Below are 18,994 nucleotides of genomic sequence, written 5' to 3'. Positions count from 1 at the left end.
TCTTTAAGTCCATGATTGACCAGGTCTATATAAGTATTTCCCATTAATATTAACTATGCAGCATGGCATTAGGCAATTCAGAGCCTCATACTTCGTGTTCCCTACACCGCCATCGAACTATAAAGAGGAAGGAAGAACAATAAACAATTGATGATATTGCTACTTTTAAGTCATGAGAATTAGAAGCACTTAAACGACCAAATATGAAGATGAGAAACACAAAAACTGTAGAGGATTGAGGTACTGAACTCGAGAAATTGGGCAAATCAAAACCCTAATGGCAGATAGCTCCACACTTTATCTTACAAAAGAAGAACAAAATATTTATGATCTTACGGCTCTTGCACAGGAGTTAAATGATTACATTTATAACAGGAACAACACATGGAAGAACATCACTAATCTTGGAAACTTTTACTCCTATTGAAGTGGCTGTACATCAATAATTTTAGCATTTTTATCTGCTAGGGAAACGGATGGGATCAATTCCTGGCTATCTTCAATGCCATTCAAACAAGGTGGCTTGCCAGCTCCATAATAGAAGTACGCAATTATTTTTGAAAACTCGTCTGCAGTTCGCATAGCTGTACCATAGAGATTGGCAGAGAGAGGGGTAAGAAATCCAACCACTTAGTCACATTGAGCAGAGGGGAAAAAAAGAAAAGGAATAAAAATAAGACATCATTTCTCAAATTAAAGAATTACCTTTCTCACGATGCAAGATCTTTCCAGCTTTAGTGAAAATAATTTCTGGGAAGATGGACACTTTTAGAGCAGAGACCAAATCAGTCTCAACAACAGCATCAATTGCTACACACTGAAATATGACAAAAAAGAATATCTGAACTAATTATCTCTTTTAAGGACTGGAATTTACAAGGGATTTCTAGGCTTTTCTTACTCTTGGTGAAGGTAGCCCGCAGTTCCATATGATGTGCACAGCCTTCTCCAGTTCATCTTGAATCTTTTCATTTTCCCTTGGTCTGGTGAGAATATAAAGTTTAGGTGAAAAATTAGCAGCAAGTTTATTTCTGGATGGAGCAAAGAATGAAATGAGGAAAGTGTTTATTATTTCTAAGGTTTTCTTGGCAGGCAGAGAACAAAGCTCCGCACAAGATACATCATGCTAAAAGTTTCATACCATGTTCACCAAGTGAAAACCAGATGAACTGGTCATGACGTCATGAAATACTAGGAAATTTAAAGTGCTGCTCCTAAAACCAGGTACGAAAAAGAGGCAAATCTAAATGACGCTTTCATCAACTATCTCAAGCCATCAAGGACAAACTCAATTGAGCGAGCCACTCATTTTTTTCCTTCTAACATCACATGCAATATTTTCAACCTCAGTAAGCTGAAGTCACCCAAAAAGAACAAAGCAAAGTAACCTTTTATATCGATTATGTACAAGTACGATCAAAGGACTGATGTCTTTGAACACTGTCTCCTCCCATTGTGCCGTAGTGATGTCTTTGATTGGACGAATGTAATTATCGTCTTGCCAAACTATTTCATTTTCACTATCGTAGTTCTCATCATCAACATCCTTCTTGACATTCTTGATAGTTATTTTGTTGAAGAACTGACCCAAGTTGAATCCCCACCCATCAGCATCTTCAGGCCAATCTGGATCATCCTCCTCCACAACTAGGGGGTAATCATCCAGGAGCTTCTGCATCTTTAGCTTCTTTTCTTCATGGTCAAGCTGCTCCTCAACATCAGGATACCTATCGATTACTTCTTTAATCTTCCTTCTCCATTCCCGTCTCTCTTCAGAATCCATAAGATATGGGTCATCCCCCTGGCCTTTTCTTGCAGAAGAACCATCATCATCCTCATCAGTGTCACAAGATTCTTCCCATCGTTTTTTTTTTCCATCATCAGACCTGAGTGTTTCCACTGCTCGAGAAGCTCTTACTCCCCTACTTCTGAATTCACCACCCTGCATCATTTAAGAAAAGAAATTTTCTTTATATGAAAAAGAGGGATTACTTTGCACAGGGCCACTTCAATTGTTTAGGACAGATGGCAAGGAATGCACCTGACAAGGAACCCTCAAAAAATTTGGACTAGAACAACAGGAAGAAACCTCAGTGTTCGTTCTTTTAGCTTCAGAATGACAAGTAATACCAGCAGCTGAAAGAAAACCTTTGAATTTGTATTCTTTTATAGGTGCAAATAAATTCTGAAACCTTAATGTATGTTGCAGTGCCATTTCTACAAATAATTTTCCAAAGCAAATGACATTAGAATCTAGCAACCAAAATTTAAAATGCAGTAGATAAGATAAAATTACTTACAAATGATGAAAACTTCAAGTCACATCAGTGAAAGATTAGGTCATTTATATCATTTTTCAGGCTCAATTTCAAAAATTCAATTTGGGGTACTTCTGGAAAGGAAAAACAGCTAGTCAAAATCCCATTGATGTAATTGAAACCCAAATGCAGTCGATGAGCAGTCTGCTTAACTCATAAGGAAGAATAACACTTCGTGATTTTTCAAGTTCTAAATTCACTTGGGTCTTATATCAATTGAAACTTTCATTATACTCTTCCAAACAATTTTGAGACAAAGTCATTCAAAATTATATCACAGAGCAATTTGCACATATACCATCACTTTCAGGATAACTTTTTAGTTTATGTTTAGCCCAAAAGATTCAACAAACTCCACAACTCAGCCAAAACCTCAAACTTTTTAGAAAAATGAATAAACCCAAATAAAATTAATAGAATTTGGTAATGGTCGATAGTCTGTTCTTTCACTTTTCCTTTCTTTTAATTAGAGGGTATTGAGGTTACACCCAGAAAACGAAATTCCAGCATAACCTTAAACAGAGAAGTTATCTATCAATCAAAACTTGACAAAGAATACGAAGAAGGAATTGCTTACCACTTGGCTCTTGCTGTGACAGAAATGAAGCTCAGAATGACGTGATGCTTGGCGTGTCTATTTCTTGAAATAATTGCTAAGGCTAAACCCTTGCTTGTAGCTACAACCCGAAGAGGAGCAGAGCGGGGCAGAGATTGCCCACTTCACAGTTAACAGATATAGGATTAGGATAAGTACCTTTGGAAATTTGGTCCCTGAGTTTTTTCTCAACAGTACCTAAATTTTAAAAAATTAATTATTTAATTCTTAAATTTTATATTTTATTACACTTCAATTATAAACTTTTAAAAATTAATTATTTACTCCTAAATATTACACTATATCATATTTTAATTTTTATAATTTTAAAATATAAAATAATTTAATTTTTATTAATAAATAAAATTATTATAAACATAAAAATTATAAGAATTAAATTATTTTATATATTAAAATTGAAAAAGTTAAATAATTTATTTATTAAAATTTAAAAATATTAAAATATAATATAAAATAAAATTAAATAATTAATTTTTAAAATTTAATAATTAAAATATAATATAAAATAAAAATTAGAGACCAAATTATAAATTTCTCACTCCCTTTTATGTTTATCTAATTGACTAGGTCTGGAGATATAACTAGTGGATAACCTGGGCGTTGTGCCAATTGCCATTTTAAGTTTAAAAAAATAATAATAATTTAAAATATATATATATATAACAAAATAATTTTTAATAAATAATTTTTAATAAATTTTCTGGTGTAAAGTGAAATTTCATGTATTTATTAAATTTATTTGTTTGATTTACTGCCAAAAAATTTTTTTTGAGATATTTTTTAGTAATGAAATACTTTTAAAATGAAAAAAAAAATGACTCTTAGATGTTTAGAAATTAATTGTTTTAAATAAATAAAATAAATAATGGTTTCATGACTTAAAATAAATATACTTATTAATTTTAAAATATTAATAATTACATTATTTTAAAAAACAGATATCCATATACTGCATAAAATTATTAAATGCACTGAACTGTTGTTATTATTAGCTAAGCAAATGGGCTTAAGTTGTTTAATTTTACAGGCCTTTTATTATGATAGTTAATAAAAGGCTTTCATGAACTTTTTTTTTTAAATTTTTTGGGAAAATTATTTTATGAATATTATTAACTATGTTTTATTTTATTAAATTAACTTTTAATCTCAATCATATAAATATACCAACTACATATTCCATTGATGATGCACACAAACTATTCTTATTTTTATTATATAAACTTCTAAAATTTCACAATAATTTACATGAAAAAACAATTAGACTACAATAAACATATGCTTTTTAAGTTGTCAAAGCTACACAGGTGCCTTGCACATGCAGCTATCAGCAAGAAAGAATAAATGGTCTACCAACACAATCAAAAGGAAAACTATACAAGAATTCTTTATGTCTCAGCAAAGCGATGGAAGCAGCCATGTAAAGAAGCCTACGTTAGTTTCTCTGTTAAATCTCTTAGATGAGTACTCCACCAACATATTCCACAGATCTCCAACTGTCCATTCATGTGACTGAATCCATTGGCTTACCTGTCCCAAATTGTCAAATGAAATTGATGGTGTTGTAGCAAGAAACATAAATTTAACAGATGGTCAGAACAATCAATGGCTTATAAACCACCAAGGTATATGTAGTGCAATTGCTTAAGTTGCTTTCAAGAAAAGCATCACCTTTCTTTTAAAAAAAAAAATTAGAGAAAAACGCCTCTTTGAATATGTTAATTAGCAGCTATTAATATTTGTTTTTAAATTAAATATAGCATTTTTTAGTTATAAGAACTCTAAAACAGCTAAATGACAATATTAAACCGCTTTTTCCAATAGGATTGTGGTTTTCCAAAGAAAAATATTTGAACCTCAATCACAAACTAGCTCAAAGAAAGCAGTGTATTGTGATGGCCAACATCCAGGAAAATTTTTCAAGTCAGAATGAGTAGCCACCACACCTGTTAGCTCTTATACTCTTTAGCCTGCCAAAGATGCATTGCTTGGAATTACAAATCTATTATCCACCAAAAAGTTTTCACCGTGGAAAGAATAATGCAATTACCTGATCCAGGTTACTCAGCGCCTCAATGCCAAAGGTGTAGTAGAAAATGGAAGGTCTTAATGCCTGAAAGAAATGCATTCAGGTTCATGGAAAGTGCAGTATCAAACTAAAACAAGAAATAAGCAAGAAGTCTGTTCTTTTAACAGAGGTACGGATATTAATGAATTTCATTTCAGCAATGAACATTATAGCCTAGAAAACAGTTTGGTCTCTCATGCAAATGTTTGCACATGGAAAATCACAAAACTAATGATTGGGTTTGGTAAAGCATACCTTCTAAGAAACCAAGGAATTGTTATTGCAACATTTTTACTTAGTTTCAATGGCCAAGTCCTCGAATAAATTACCTGAGAAGCTGCAAGCCACTGAATTATGGTCTTTAGTTCAGGATCTCCTCCAAAAGCACCACAGCCCCAATTCCCTGTTGCAATTCCAATTTTATCTTTATGGTCTAGACACCAAGTGCTCTTCTCGCCAGAATCCTCAATGAGATCGTTACTACCCCTCCTACATTTCAATCTTCACTTAAATATTGCAAAGAACAAGAACACTAATAATAATAAAGGGAACTAAAGGAAGACGACAATGTATCACCAAAGGTACACACAAAAGTTATTCATCATTCTAAACAGAAAATTATATATTAACACATCATCCAGTCAGATCACCAATGGGTAACTGACAAATGACTGCTCTGCTTTACATATAAGTCCCATTTTGGATCAAACCCACCTTTCACCCATATGAATTATGAAGCAGTCTTTGAGAAAAAAAAAAAAAAATATATATATATATATATATATATTTATATTTCAGAAAAGAATTATGAACCAGTCGACCCAATCCTGGTTCAAGGGTATGCAGTTCACTGAAGGACGACATGACAATTTCAGAAGCTGCCACATCAAACCTAGGTGCTAGAACAATTTCAGCACCTTGATCATTTGATGTACACAATGGGATGTGCCACTTCTATTCAAAAATAATATTTAAGAGTTTAAATATAATTTAATTTAATTTAATTATTCTCTAATTTAATTTATTTTTTTTTTAACATTAAAAATTGAATTCACTAAATTATCATCCATAAAAATATGTCAAAGTTAATCTAATTTTATTATTTTTTATTAATATAAATAAATTTACTATTAACACTTTCTTTAACTATTTTTTCAATTGTACAGCATTATTATCTTACAATTTCAAATTTTAATAAAAAATTGTAGGTTATTTGTTAAAAGAAAATCTAGTATATTGATATTTGACTGGAGTTATTTAAATTATTCACTTACAAATTTTCACAATGTATTAATTAATTTTAATAAATTTTGATTCACTTGTATTTTTAATAAACAATTACTAATTTTTTGCATTTTAAATTATATTAAATACAGTTCAATTAATTCCGGTTTAACCCTGTTAAACATCTTAGCCATGACCCCCTTGCCTTTGCTAGTTCAAAGGGCAAGCTAGGTCTAAGAACTTTGCTCATATATGGAGGGCAGTAAGTAAAAATAATGAAAAGAACTATAAAGGAAGTCATAAAAAACTCACACCAGAAAGTTATTCATGGATAAAACATTCCCATATTTATAATGTTCTTCAGAATCTGCTCCTTGAGGACCACTGTTCTGAAATAATCTTTTGTAATGATCATATTTGGATAGATCAGAAAAGCCACAAAATGCCTTATTGATCTCCCTGTCAAAACCAAACAAGAGTTTAACAAAACAATTAAACATTATGATCTACAGATGACTTGCAAGATTAAGCATAAATTTGTAATTAGATTGAACCTAAACCTTTATTGTGTGATGATATTACAAGATAACAAACAAACAAGCATTACAAGAAAGGCAGTGAATAAATCAATCAGGTTTGTGGACAAGTTAAGCTATATTTCTAGTTCCACCCCAATATACATTTTGGGGAGTACGAACTTGTTCACAAGCCCAATCAAGGAGGAAAAAAATAAAAATCCTTTTTTCATATAGTTTCATCCATTCATTCTGTGTTAAAATCTGAACACTTTTTCTTGATGTTTTTACTCATCATTCTTTGTGATACAGAAACTTACCTTGCATAAACCAAAAGTATTAGACAAGAATGAAAGAGCCATATGGAAGCTATGCTGTAATTATTTGGGTATGACAAGCAAAATTTTTTACCATTACAACAAAAAGACAAGTCACCTTACCCCAGGAACCAAGCTCCTCCAGTAAATATTGCACAGAAGAAAGAGAATTATCCAACAATCAACAAATAGGAGGTTACATGGAAGCCAGTACACAAAGCATGACAAACGTCTGAAGACATAGAGTGAACAGAAACCTAAAGGTATGCTAACTATGTTACTAATTACCAACCCGGCTATACATACAAATTCAGATTTTAGAGCATTCGGAGCCCACTTTAACACAAACTTATACAACACCTTAAGCTTTTTGGGTCACTTCTCATGCCTATTAAACCAACTTTACTAGGAAAAATTGCAACATCAAAAATTAGAAAACAAGAAAACGGGTAGCAATTTTCCAAATGATTGCAAAGCCTTTTGTATCCAAACCTTCTAATAATAAAAGGAGAAAAAAAAATTAATCTTGAAGAATTATATATGTGAAGTTGATTGCACTGAGAAATAAGATTTTACATACCGAAGGAGGTAGTTAATTTTGTACTGTCTCATCCCTGGATTGCTTAATGCATCTATGGCAACAATCCTAGTTTTATGCCTTCCAAAACTATCAACGTTCCTTCTGTCCACATGATCACCAGAAAAGCGAAATGAAGAGGCATACCTACATCACTCAATGAGGGTAATATGGTAAGAGATGGATTGCAACATATGCCATTATTAAGAACATTATTTATGCATTATATTGAAAATTTGGAACATATGAAAGAAAATTTCATTATGTAATAGTGATTAAGGATAGGGAACAGCTGAGAGTTTCAGAAGGGCCAAATCATGTAAACCAGTTATTATTGACCAGTAACTCTTAAATCAGCAGGGCGAACAGACAAAATATATAGATAAACTCACGACTGACTGCATATAAAGTAGATAGAGCGACTGATGATAAATCTCAAGTATAGATTTTAATCACTGGGTAATACTCACCCAGTGTAATTAGAGAATCTTTCTGCACCAACAATTTCTATGGCTTCATTGTCTTCCATGTGAGGCAAGAAAAGCATGCCAGCAATTAATTCAGGATTGATCATGAAACGGATCTCTTCCTACAAAAGATGATAATTACAACAAAATATCTTAAAGATACAACTTAACAAGATTTCAGAAACATGATGGCCCTCTTGGCATTCAGCAAAACCAAAGTAGAAAAGCATTTACAATAAGAAGACACGCCTAAATAGAGGATTCCATATCTAAGCATACCTGTACACAGCCCCTATGGAGAGCACCACCGCCAAGGTACTTGTTAGCAAAATCCACTTCAAGAGCTCCATTGGATTGATCTTCTATGAAGCCTGAATTGTGAACCTACAAAAGGTAAGTGACGGGACAAGAGTTAAACAAATCATTGAAGAAGAAATCATCCATAACTCAAGAATTCAAATAAAAAATTAGATTGGTTATTTTAGATGAATTATTTATTTTTTAAAGTAAACTAACTAATTAATAAACCAATCCATTTGTTACATTACCTCAAAAGAGCAAAGGGGTGCCACAGATTTGCTCCAAAAATCAGCGTCAGGATAAGAAATACATGTAGGAATTTGTTCCAAAGGAAGAACCTTTCTCTCAAATGAGACAAAGCCCACAGGTGCACATGAACATATCCTTTCAAAATAGTGTACAATGCACATTATTTTGTTTTCCTGATTTTTGCTATAGCTTTCATATAGATTCCTGAAAAGCAATAAATTTTTTATTGAATTAATTTTCCACATTAAGAGAAAAATTCTCAAAAACAAAGAATATTAAAATTAGACACTTCAATACATTGGAGAAATTAATGATCAAAAAGAAACTAGAAAGGGAATGAATTGTTTGAGTATTCCCTCAAACTTTGGAGTTTACATACAGTTTGAAGAATACATTAATTAGGTAATACAATCACACACACATACAAAACTTAGCATTCACACATATAGCTACCATTCTAACATTTCCCCTCAAGCTGGAGCATATGTATCTTATGCATCCAACTTGCTACAAACGTAATCAATCCAAAAACCTTTGAGGAATTTACTGAAGATATCCTAGTCATTTGACTTGACAAAGCTAGTAGCAATATATCCTTATTCAATCTTTTGCTAGATAAAGAGACAATTTACCTCAACATATTTTGTCCTCTTATGGGAAAATGGATTTGAGGCGATATGCAATGCAACTTGATTATCACATATCGACTTCATTTGTTTGACATCACCACATCTCAACTCTTGAAGAAGCTACTTCAACCAAATAAACTCACAATTTGCTAAGGCCATAACTTGGTATTCTACTTCTACACTTGATCTAGCTATCATATCTTGCTTTGTACTCTTCCAGGATATTAGATTCCCCCCAACTAAGACACAGTACCCTAAAATACATAGTCCATCTAAGGGAAAACTTGCCCAGTTTACATCGAAATACCTAATAACCAATTTGTGACCCCTATCTTCATATTAATAGGTCTTATCCTGGAGCTCCTTGATATACCTAAGAATTTAGATTATTGTATCCCAGTGACTATTGCATAGGACTTGGAAAAGCTGACTAACCACACATATAACAAAGGAAATATCTAGTTGTGTGATTGTGGAACAATTAAACCTACCAACCAATCGTTAATATCTATCAAGGTCTTTGAGTGACTCCTATCCAAGAATATGATTAACATTTGAATCCATGGGGCATCCACATGTTTATAGTTTAATATGCCAGTGGCTAAAGTGACATTAGAAAGAGTGGAAGAACGAACAAGGGTAATATATATATATATATATATATATATATATATATATATGTTACCAGAGATATAATCATAAGCACCGGAATAAAGGATCCACAATCCACGTTGGTTTACACAAGAAAAGAGTTTACCTTATTGCGCAACAAAGACAAGAAATGAGTGCTTTTGTTTTGTATATTGATATTTAAGCATTGTTCATAGTCAACTCTAGTCAAAGGTGTCAAAATGAGATAAGTGATGGGCAAAATGACACAAGCAGTTTGCCTTATCAGCTTTTTTTTTTTTTTTTAACCGCAAAGAGAAATAAATTGGACTAGCAAGTCCAATAACAAACTAACCAAGGCCCAAAAAATGAAAACTCCTGGGAAATGTTAGGAACATCTACCAGCCATAAAATGAGCCATTGGAGCTAAGACTAGCTCTAGTGTTTTGAGGCAGTAGAGACACAACGTAAGATAGCCAAGAACCAAAAGGACCAATATGTGGTTCTTCAGTAGCTAGAGTTGCCTGACGTTGGTGAAAAGATTGGTGTTGGTTTCGACAAAGAAAAGTGAAGAAAAAGGGGGTAAATTATACGTATGATACCTCAACTTAAGGGTATGTACCAGTAACATACTTAAACTTCAATTTGTAATACAAAATCCCCTGATATTTAATTTAAATAACATAAATCCCTTTATGACCTTCAGTAACTGATTTATGAGTTATTTATAACAACATGGTATTTATCAAATTGAAATTTTATATTTTCATGAATTGATAGCTTCAAGTAAATATGTTTTGGGTTACTGAAGTGCCGATATGTGCAATTTGAATTGTCAAGGATGTGAGTAGATAGAAAACAATTTTTTTTTTTTTTGTGGCAAATTAACAAAGAGAATATAATCTTTAATCTCACAAGTATCACATCAGCAAAAAGAAACTGGCAACTAAAACAGGAGATTTTATATTATTTCAAATTAAAGATTAAGGAGTTTTGTATTATAAATTGAAATTTAAATACTTTACCATTAAATACTCCTAAGTTGAGGTTCAATCTATATAATTTACCTAGGAAAAGGAGATACAGAAGCAATGATGTTTGGCAAATCCTTGATCCAACCTAGTCGTATCTCGTAACTAAGACGTCGAAGGTGAGTTTTGATGAAAGAGATACAACAGGTAGCAACTAGGGAAGGCTTAGAGGGGCTTTATTGGGCTCAAAAAAAATCTAGTTCTAATTGGGTCAAAATTCCGATTCGGTTGGATCTCGACTTCTAGGTCACCTTAGTGGCTGGACAAGCACCAATAGAGTTGCCTAGACACAAGCGGTCATTAGGTAAAGGTTTCGCAACTATGTGGTGAATGGAATGGAGACTAAAAGTGATTGGGCCCCATTTTTCTATTTTGCAAAACCTAGAAAAAAAAACAATAAAAAAAAAGGGGATGAAGGTCAAGAACTGGCTCTGATACCGTGTAAAAATGGAGAAGAAGAACAATAAAGGGAAGAGAAAGGGAATGAATGCTCTAGGATTTATATACATCTTGAAGAGTACATTAATTAGGTAATACAGTCAATCACATCATTGTAGCACATAATCGACTCAATCATAATCACAGTATTCATACACACACTGCTCAACATTCACACATATAGCTAGTATTCTAACAAATACCATAACTCTTTTTATTTTTGTTAGAGACCATGTCAAAGAATCAAAATTTTAAAAGTTCTTGGATATTTTCAATTTTTAGCCTTTCTAGTATTGTTCCTTATTCCAATTCATTTTCATTTGCTTACTCTCTTACAAAATGCTAAACTATATTTGCTTCATTAGCTACACTTAATAAAAGAAACACTAAGAACTTGCTATAAGTTGTGGGGTGTTAAGGACTCTAGTGTAGGATTGCATCACAGGTAGTTGAGCAAGAAAATCCTCCGAACAAACAAAGAATGTTCCCATTGTTATTGTTTCTACCCCGACATGAGGAACCTATGGTGAATTAACTATAGAGTTTGTTTAAGGGAGCTTAAAATCCTTAAGAAATTTGTGATTATAATTTTTCTTGATTTTATTCATGATATGCTCCCTTACAACAATAATTTCTTATCCTCTAAATAGGAATATACAATCAAGATGTTTTATTAAATAAGAAGACTACTAAAATAAAACTTCTTAATTAGGAAACACGCTGCAAGTAAGCTTTTACCTCTAGCATTCCTCGTGTTGATGAAACTAGCTATTACCCTCCTTATTGCTATTGACTTCCATATTTGGTGATCCATGTCTCTCATAGGCTTGGCCTACAAAGACATTTCGAACATTACTCCACTCCAGGAGAAAGAGCTTGTCCTTAAGCTTGAAATCCGGATAAGCTTCTCGAAAATGAGGAACAGTTTTCCAATTTTTATCAGACTGAGGCATGCCAAACCATTGAACCAAGACCTCCCAAGTGCCCCTATTAAGTGAGGAATTTAGGATCTTGCTAGGCAAGAGAAGCACACATGCATTCTCTAGCGGCAGCAAAGTCAAGGGGTAATAGGTGCTACACTTTAAATTCTTTGAGCAACAACCCATGAAAAATATTAGATAAATTTCAACAACTGTCCCTGAACTTATGATATTGTAACACTACACTCCCTCAACCTAAAATTATAACATAAAACTCCTTAACTTTTAAATTTTACACAGTAAACCTCCAATCACGGGTTTCCCGGTTAAACACTAACCTAGACAAATCCAACTTAGTGCTTAGTCAGCATTTCTCTATCTTCTCTTATGCCACGTGTAATAAAACTATCTTTTAACTATACTACTTGTAACACCATTGCCCTTCAACTTTATCATTTGTGACACTATTATTTTTCAACTTTGTCAATTTTAACACCATTATTCCACAACTTTGCATCAACGTAACACAATCATCAATGTACCATCATTGTGGTTTAAAATCTCATTCTCATGATCCCATCCAATAAAGATATACTATAGCTAGAATTTTTAATCTTAATTTGTCTATTGAGTAATATATTTTTTTTAATATTTTTTTTAAACTATTGTTAATAGATTTAACTTTTTTACATTTTTAGTATAAATAAAATAGATTTTCCCCAAGATTTTGGCAGTCCATCGATGAAGTCCATAGAAATATCAACTCATAATTGTAGGGATGGCCAATGGTTGTAGTAATCTTCCTAGGTGCAAGTGCTCATCTTTATTCCATTGACAAACTAGACAGGCCGCCACATATTCTTGGACTAATGTTTCATGCCTTGCCAATAAAAATCATTGCACACTCGTTGTAATGTTTTATGAACACCTTCACGTGCACTGTCATCAATACCTGAAATAACTGAAGATATCAAGGGAAAGGATGGAAGCAAATAAATTCAATCGTTGTAGAGAAGAAGACCATCATGGACGAACCAAGCAACATCCATATTCCCGTGCTCCACCTTCATTACCATTTCTTGCAAAACATTAGACCCTACAATTTCTTCCCTTATAGCATCAAACAACAATATTTGGGGCTGAGAGATGGCACACAATAAGTTCTTTTCTTCACATCGGCGGGAAAAAGCATTTATAGCTGTGTTTAAGTGGCCTGCCTTATATTCCACTCTAAAACCGAAAACCATAAGTTTACTTATCCAATGTTGTTAAGGGGAAGTTGTGAGCCGCTGTTCCAAAAGGTATTTTAGGCTATAGTTATTGGTGCAAATAAGAAAGGCGCGCCCCCCACAAGTAAGGTCACCAATGCTACGCCGCTTTCGCTAACCCAATTAATTCCCTTTCATATGCTAGTAGTTCAAAGTATCGTTCAACCAATTTCCTGCTAAAGTAAGCAAAGGGATGCTCATTTTGTTGGAGAGTTGCCCTAATAACACCTCCTATGACATCGCATTCTACTACAAATTCAATATTAAAATTAGGAAGTTGTAGCACTGGCACAACAGCAAAAGCTTGTTTTAACTCAGTAAAGTTGTCATAGCAAATTCAGTTCAATGAAAGGAGTTTTGTTTGAGCATGCTTGTCAATGGAGCTGCAATCTGACCATAATTTTTAATAAACTTGCAGTAGTAGCCTACCAAGCCTAAAAACCCACTAAAAGCTGTTATTGATTTTGGCATTGGCCATGCAGTAACAACTTGAATTTTACTTGCATATGCTGACATACCTAGAGTGGAAATAATGTGTCCCAAATATGCTACCTGCTTCTCCCAAAAGGAACACTTGGATTTTTTTAAAGAAATATGATGAGCTCATAGCAAATCGAAAACCATTCTAATGTGCCTCAAATGATCTTCCCATGTTTTGCTATAAATTAAAATATCATTAAAAAAAAAAAGAAAAAAATTAACGCAAGTGTTTACAGAATACTTCATTCATAAGAGCTTAAAATGTAGATGGCACATTGGTTAGCCCAAAAGGCATTACCAAAAACTCAAAATGACCATGATAGGTCCTGAAGGCAGTTTTCTCGATGGTAGCTAGAGCAAAGGTCCAATTTAGAGAAATAAGTTGCCCCATGGAGTTCATCTAGCAACTTGTCCACCACCGGAATTGGAAATTTATCTTTGACTGTGCGAGCATTAAGTTCCTTATAATCCACATAAAATCACCATGTACTGTCTTGCTTGCAAACCAATAAAACCGATGAAGAAAAGGGGATCTACCAGGGCGGATAATACCTTGTTTGAGCATTGTTCACATTGCTTCTCTATTCCATATTTTTGAAGGTGTGGATAGCGATATGGCCGAACCACTACCAGAACCGAGCCTAGTTGCAAACAAATTCGATGATTGCCGGTCCTAAGTGGTGGTAGACCTGTTGGTTCCTCGAACAAATCATTGAATTCTTCCAATCACTGATCCAACATGTGGCAAAGGTCCTTCTTTCCTTTTATCAATTGCACCTGTGGTTCCTCGATGGATTATTGGCAACCCTTGGAGAATAATTGGTTTGCTTTCTAACCCAAAACTAATGGTGAGTGAAGTAAAATCCCATAAAATTGGTCCCAATGTTGTAAGTCATTGCACACCTAAAATAATGTCAAATCCATCCAAAGGAATAATAAAGAAATCAGCAATAAAACAATCATGATCAACATTAAAATTTACTATCTTTTGCATATTCCCTCACTGTGGATTTTATCTCCATTAGCAACAAAGACGCTCATTCCTGTTTGAGGTTAAGTAGAAAGGCCAAGCCATTGCTCTACTGTGGAACTCACAGAATTATGTGTGCTTCCTGAATCGACCAACACCCATAACGGACGATACTTAATAATGGTTTTCGATTGCATAGTGCGACCATGCTGTGTGCCCATTATTGCATGCAAGGAAATTTTGGGTTCTCCTATTTCATGTTAATCCAAGTCATTGGCATCTTCTCCAGGATCAACAACCTCTAACCAAAATAACTTTTTGTAATGATGCCCAAAGGAATAAGGTTCATCACAATTGTCACACAACCCCTTGGCTCAACATTCATTTCTGTCCGACTAAGCCGTTTCACAAAAGAGGTAGAGACGCTACCCACATTGTTGGTCCTTGTAGTTGGTATTACTACTATGTTTTTGGTGCTAGTGCGAGCTAGCGATGGGGTGGTTCTTTGGTTAGCTTTCATGGTGAACCCCACTTACAATTTATAGGACACGCCAACTCTTGCCGCTTCTCATAGGCTCGTGCGAGATTCATAGCCATTATCAAATTTGGTGAATTATGCAATTCCACATCCATTCGAATATTGTCAGTGTAAAAAGATCTATCTGTTGATCCAGGAGGACTAATGAGACTCTGACTAATAATGATTGAAATTGGCATTGACATTTCTCTATCGTGATTGTTTGTTTCAAATTTACCGATTCCCCCAACTAATTGCTTCGTACAAGTGGTCTGAAGCACAAGTTATAGTAATTCTCCAAGAAAAATGTATATGAATCAAATGCATTGAAATTCTATTTCTTAGAAAATGGCACAAAAACCAAGTGCATTGATCCCATAAAATACCACCTTGGAAATGATTTTGAAAGAAGTTGCATTCCCAAGACGTAGATCATAAAATAAACCATAAAATGCCAAAGCATTATCCCATGATATGTATTTTTCACATTTACAAAGTAGTAAAATCCGAAAGCATTTTGTTTTGGATTGCCATGCAGTATGCAACACCTGGAACGCTTTTTAATATTGTTGGTGAACTTTAGATAAAAAGTTTATTTCAGAAGACATTCTGTTGAGTAAGCTTTAGCAGTTTTCGATTTAGAAAGAAAGTAAAGACATCATTAGTTAGGAAATTCATTCTAGAAGAGATTTTGCTTGTTTAGGGAATTGATTCAACTGACATGCAATGGGATCAAATAGCTTCATTAGTATAAATTATAAAACACTCTTTCTTCCAATAGGATTTCTTATCCTCTTTTTGTACACTTCTCATTTCTTTTTCTTAATATAATTTTGCATCATACAAAACCAAAATAATTATAGTAAAACTGAGTGAAGCTTAAAACTATTATCTGATGCAGATTGTATCCCCAAACACACAGGCTACTTGAACTGTGCTTTATTGATTAAAAATCAGTACAGCCTATGTAATCCCAGCTCTTTTCTAAGCATTTGTGATTTTGCAGACCCTAGACAAAACTGTCTCCAAACTGCACTCACGAAATAAAAATATGGAGAAGAGATGCCAAGAAACAAACAGTATTTCCAGAAATTTTTAGAACTTTATATAAAATTATTCTTTCTTAGCTATAATTGTTCAATATTCATAAAAAAAAATGAGCTCCATATAAAACATAGTAGCATTACAATTCATCTGATCTTCACATAAACTTGCTATGGTCAGTAAAAAGTTGCATTTGCAAATACAATAATGAAATTGTGACTCTTTATGAAATTCCACCCATCATATGATGAAAAACAATTTTAAATTAATGGTATTCAATATCCAGGATTCTGCTTCCTTATCTCCTCTATTTTTCTTCCCTAGTTCAGTACTTGCAACCTATAATTTATTATAATTTACACAATGCTTGACAGCTCAGGAGTTTAAAACAAAGTTGGAGGTCACATACTAAAACAAGAAATTAAAATAAAGCAGAAGGTAACATACTCAAACAAATGATCGAGATTGATTGTTGGAAGATGTTTTGCACCTCTATTAGTGACCGGAAACAAACAAAAGAAAGCGCATGCTAGAAGAGCACTAATCAATTCCTGAAAATCAACATTTACACTATCAAAAACCATATCATGAAGAAGACATATTCCAAGTGAAGAAAGAAAGATCATAATTCCAGAATACACTTGCAATATAGATGTATATATCACAACTTATAAAAACAAATGAAAGATTTGAAAGGGGAAATTTTCATTTGAAGATCTTAATTTTATGAATTTAGAAGAAACTGTATTCAGATAGATGAGAAATTTTGGTTTGGCATTTTCATTATGTATTACCTTGGTAAGAAAAGGAAAATAATTTTTCCTTAACCTTAGTTTCATGGCACCAAATAAAATTACATGGCTAAAATGTCAATGATACAGCCAAAGTCAGCTACTCGTAGATTAGAATACAACAACAACAATAATTAAGCCTTAATCCTAAACTAGTTGGGGTCGGTTATATGTTTCTTTGGATGAAAGAAATTCAAATGGAGGAGCGGAATAATAATTGCATTGCAGACACCATTCATATCATTTCAGTTACATAAAGACATCATTCTTCAGTGCCAGCATGTCATCAATGTTAGTTCACTTCTCCGCCAATGAATTTTCAGTTTCTATAAAATCAAACTTGCAAAGAACCATGAAATACAACTTTTCATAAATAATATAGAAACAGAACAACTAACTAACAAGTAAATCAGGATACCTGGCTGAGGAACACTATGCCAGCTACTTGAGGACCCAACACGCGGAGACCAGTTTTGACACCAGTTTTAACTCCATCAAGCAATTTATCTGCATTTTCATAGTGAGACTCTAGCAGCGATGGCATCCTCAAGAGCAAATTAGCCATCGCTGGGAGAATCTCTCCAAACCATTTCGTAGACTCAGCTCTGGACATCAGCTGGGGAAAAAAAAGAAGAAATCCTCATCATTCAGTCTCATTGCTAATAAGTCTTCTTCATTGCTCCAGCATGTTATGGACATTAAAATAATCAATAGACATTAGTATAGACATAAATCATTGTTTCATTCATTTATCTAAACTTCCTTGATTTACCCTTAACAGTTTTTTCCTTTCAATTGCCACATATCAACTTTAAAAAAGAAAAGTTGTATCAAAGCACTTTCGAGCTACTACAAGTAACGGGTTTCCTCGAATTGCTTGTAAGCCCGAATTCAGCAACCCAATCTTTATAGAATTGATAAAATTCATAAAACAGAAAAGGAAAAAGAGAAAACCCAATTGATAGAATAACTTCTCACTAAGTTTGCGCTTTCAATCTTTACTTCACAGCCCAATTTAACAACACACTCCACTTGGAGAGGCAAAAAAAACTCATAAACCCAGAAAAGAAAACTCAGTTGTTACCTCATCAAAGAAGAGGGAATAACCATCTTGGGCAAAAGGAGCGAGAGGTTCAGCAGAGAGATACAGAGAATTTCTGATATCGGAAATGGCTGTGAATAGTGATTCTCCAGAGTTAATATTGCTGTAATCTGGTCCTTTAGAGATTGCCTTGAGCACCTCCACAACTCGTGACGGCCAGACCAGGCTTGACGATCGAATTACAAGAGGCAAGAATGGTAGCATCGACTTTAGGTCTTCTCTACTCTCCACTCCCTCTGTAATTGCCGCTACTTCACAAGAGGAGCTTGCCATTTCCCTTCCCGGTTGTAGTTTGCCGTCGTTCAATTTTTTTACGCTTTGTTTTGAGGGGTTGGAAAAGAAAAAATATGCATATATTATTTTTCCCATAATAGTAATTAGAGAAAAAAAAAATAGTTGAAATTATTTTTTTTATTTTTTTTCTAACCCTAAAAAAATTTTCATCAATTTGAACTTTGGAGTAAAAAGATGAGAAATGAGGAAGGTAAAAAAATTATGGAGGTTAAAGTTATTTGTATAACCTTAGCATCATATAAATAATAAAATC

At 33.5% G+C, this 18,994-nt stretch overlaps 2 protein-coding genes across 2 annotated transcripts; both read right to left on the bottom strand.

Moving 5' to 3' along the window:
- Positions 1–213: 213 nt before the first annotated feature.
- LOC110636731 (thioredoxin-like fold domain-containing protein MRL7L, chloroplastic) lies at positions 214–3,057 on the bottom strand. The gene is made up of 6 exons (XM_021786554.2): positions 2,896–3,057; positions 2,042–2,217; positions 1,389–1,942; positions 902–983; positions 706–817; positions 214–584 (listed from the first exon to the last, which is right to left on the bottom strand). Exons 2-6 carry the CDS (start codon positions 2,213–2,215, stop codon positions 421–423), a joined length of 1,086 nt encoding a protein of 361 aa, XP_021642246.2. The 5' UTR covers positions 2,216–2,217; positions 2,896–3,057; the 3' UTR covers positions 214–420.
- A 1,063-nt stretch (positions 3,058–4,120) lies between these two features.
- LOC110636733 (poly(ADP-ribose) glycohydrolase 1) lies at positions 4,121–18,784 on the bottom strand. Its single transcript, XM_021786557.2, has 11 exons — positions 18,430–18,784; positions 17,764–17,961; positions 17,002–17,105; positions 8,648–8,852; positions 8,379–8,483; positions 8,103–8,221; positions 7,636–7,779; positions 6,536–6,682; positions 5,329–5,488; positions 4,982–5,044; positions 4,121–4,461 (listed from the first exon to the last, which is right to left on the bottom strand). The coding sequence occupies exons 1-11, from the start codon at positions 18,718–18,720 to the stop codon at positions 4,327–4,329; spliced, it is 1,671 nt and encodes a 556-aa protein (XP_021642249.2). The 5' UTR covers positions 18,721–18,784; the 3' UTR covers positions 4,121–4,326.
- Positions 18,785–18,994: the final 210 nt, after the last annotated feature.

The sequence above is a fragment of the Hevea brasiliensis genome, chromosome 2 (genome assembly GCF_030052815.1).
Source record: "Hevea brasiliensis isolate MT/VB/25A 57/8 chromosome 2, ASM3005281v1, whole genome shotgun sequence".
NCBI lineage: Eukaryota > Viridiplantae > Streptophyta > Magnoliopsida > Malpighiales > Euphorbiaceae > Hevea > Hevea brasiliensis.
This window is presented reverse-complemented; position numbering and strand designations above follow the sequence as displayed.

What these genes read in the sequence shown, in the direction of transcription:
- LOC110636731 (XM_021786554.2), bottom strand. Translation starts at nt 2,215, where the DNA reads ATGGCACTGCAACATACATTAAGGTTTCAGAATTTATTTGCACCTATA. An exon ending in TTTTGAGGGTTCCTTGTCAG is followed by an intron (nt 1,943 to 2,041) that starts GTGCATTCCTTG and finishes TAAATGATGCAG; the next exon opens with GGTGGTGAATTCAGAAGTAG. An exon ending in GATCTTGCATCGTGAGAAAG is followed by an intron (nt 585 to 705) that starts GTAATTCTTTAA and finishes TCTATGGTACAG; the next exon opens with CTATGCGAACTGCAGACGAG.
- LOC110636733 (XM_021786557.2), bottom strand. Translation starts at nt 18,720, where the DNA reads ATGGCAAGCTCCTCTTGTGAAGTAGCGGCAATTACAGAGGGAGTGGAG. An exon ending in CACCCCTTTGCTCTTTTGAG is followed by an intron (nt 8,484 to 8,647) that starts GTAATGTAACAA and finishes TACCTTTTGTAG; the next exon opens with GTTCACAATTCAGGCTTCAT. An exon ending in CGCTGAGTAACCTGGATCAG is followed by an intron (nt 4,462 to 4,981) that starts GTAATTGCATTA and finishes AATTTGGGACAG; the next exon opens with GTAAGCCAATGGATTCAGTC.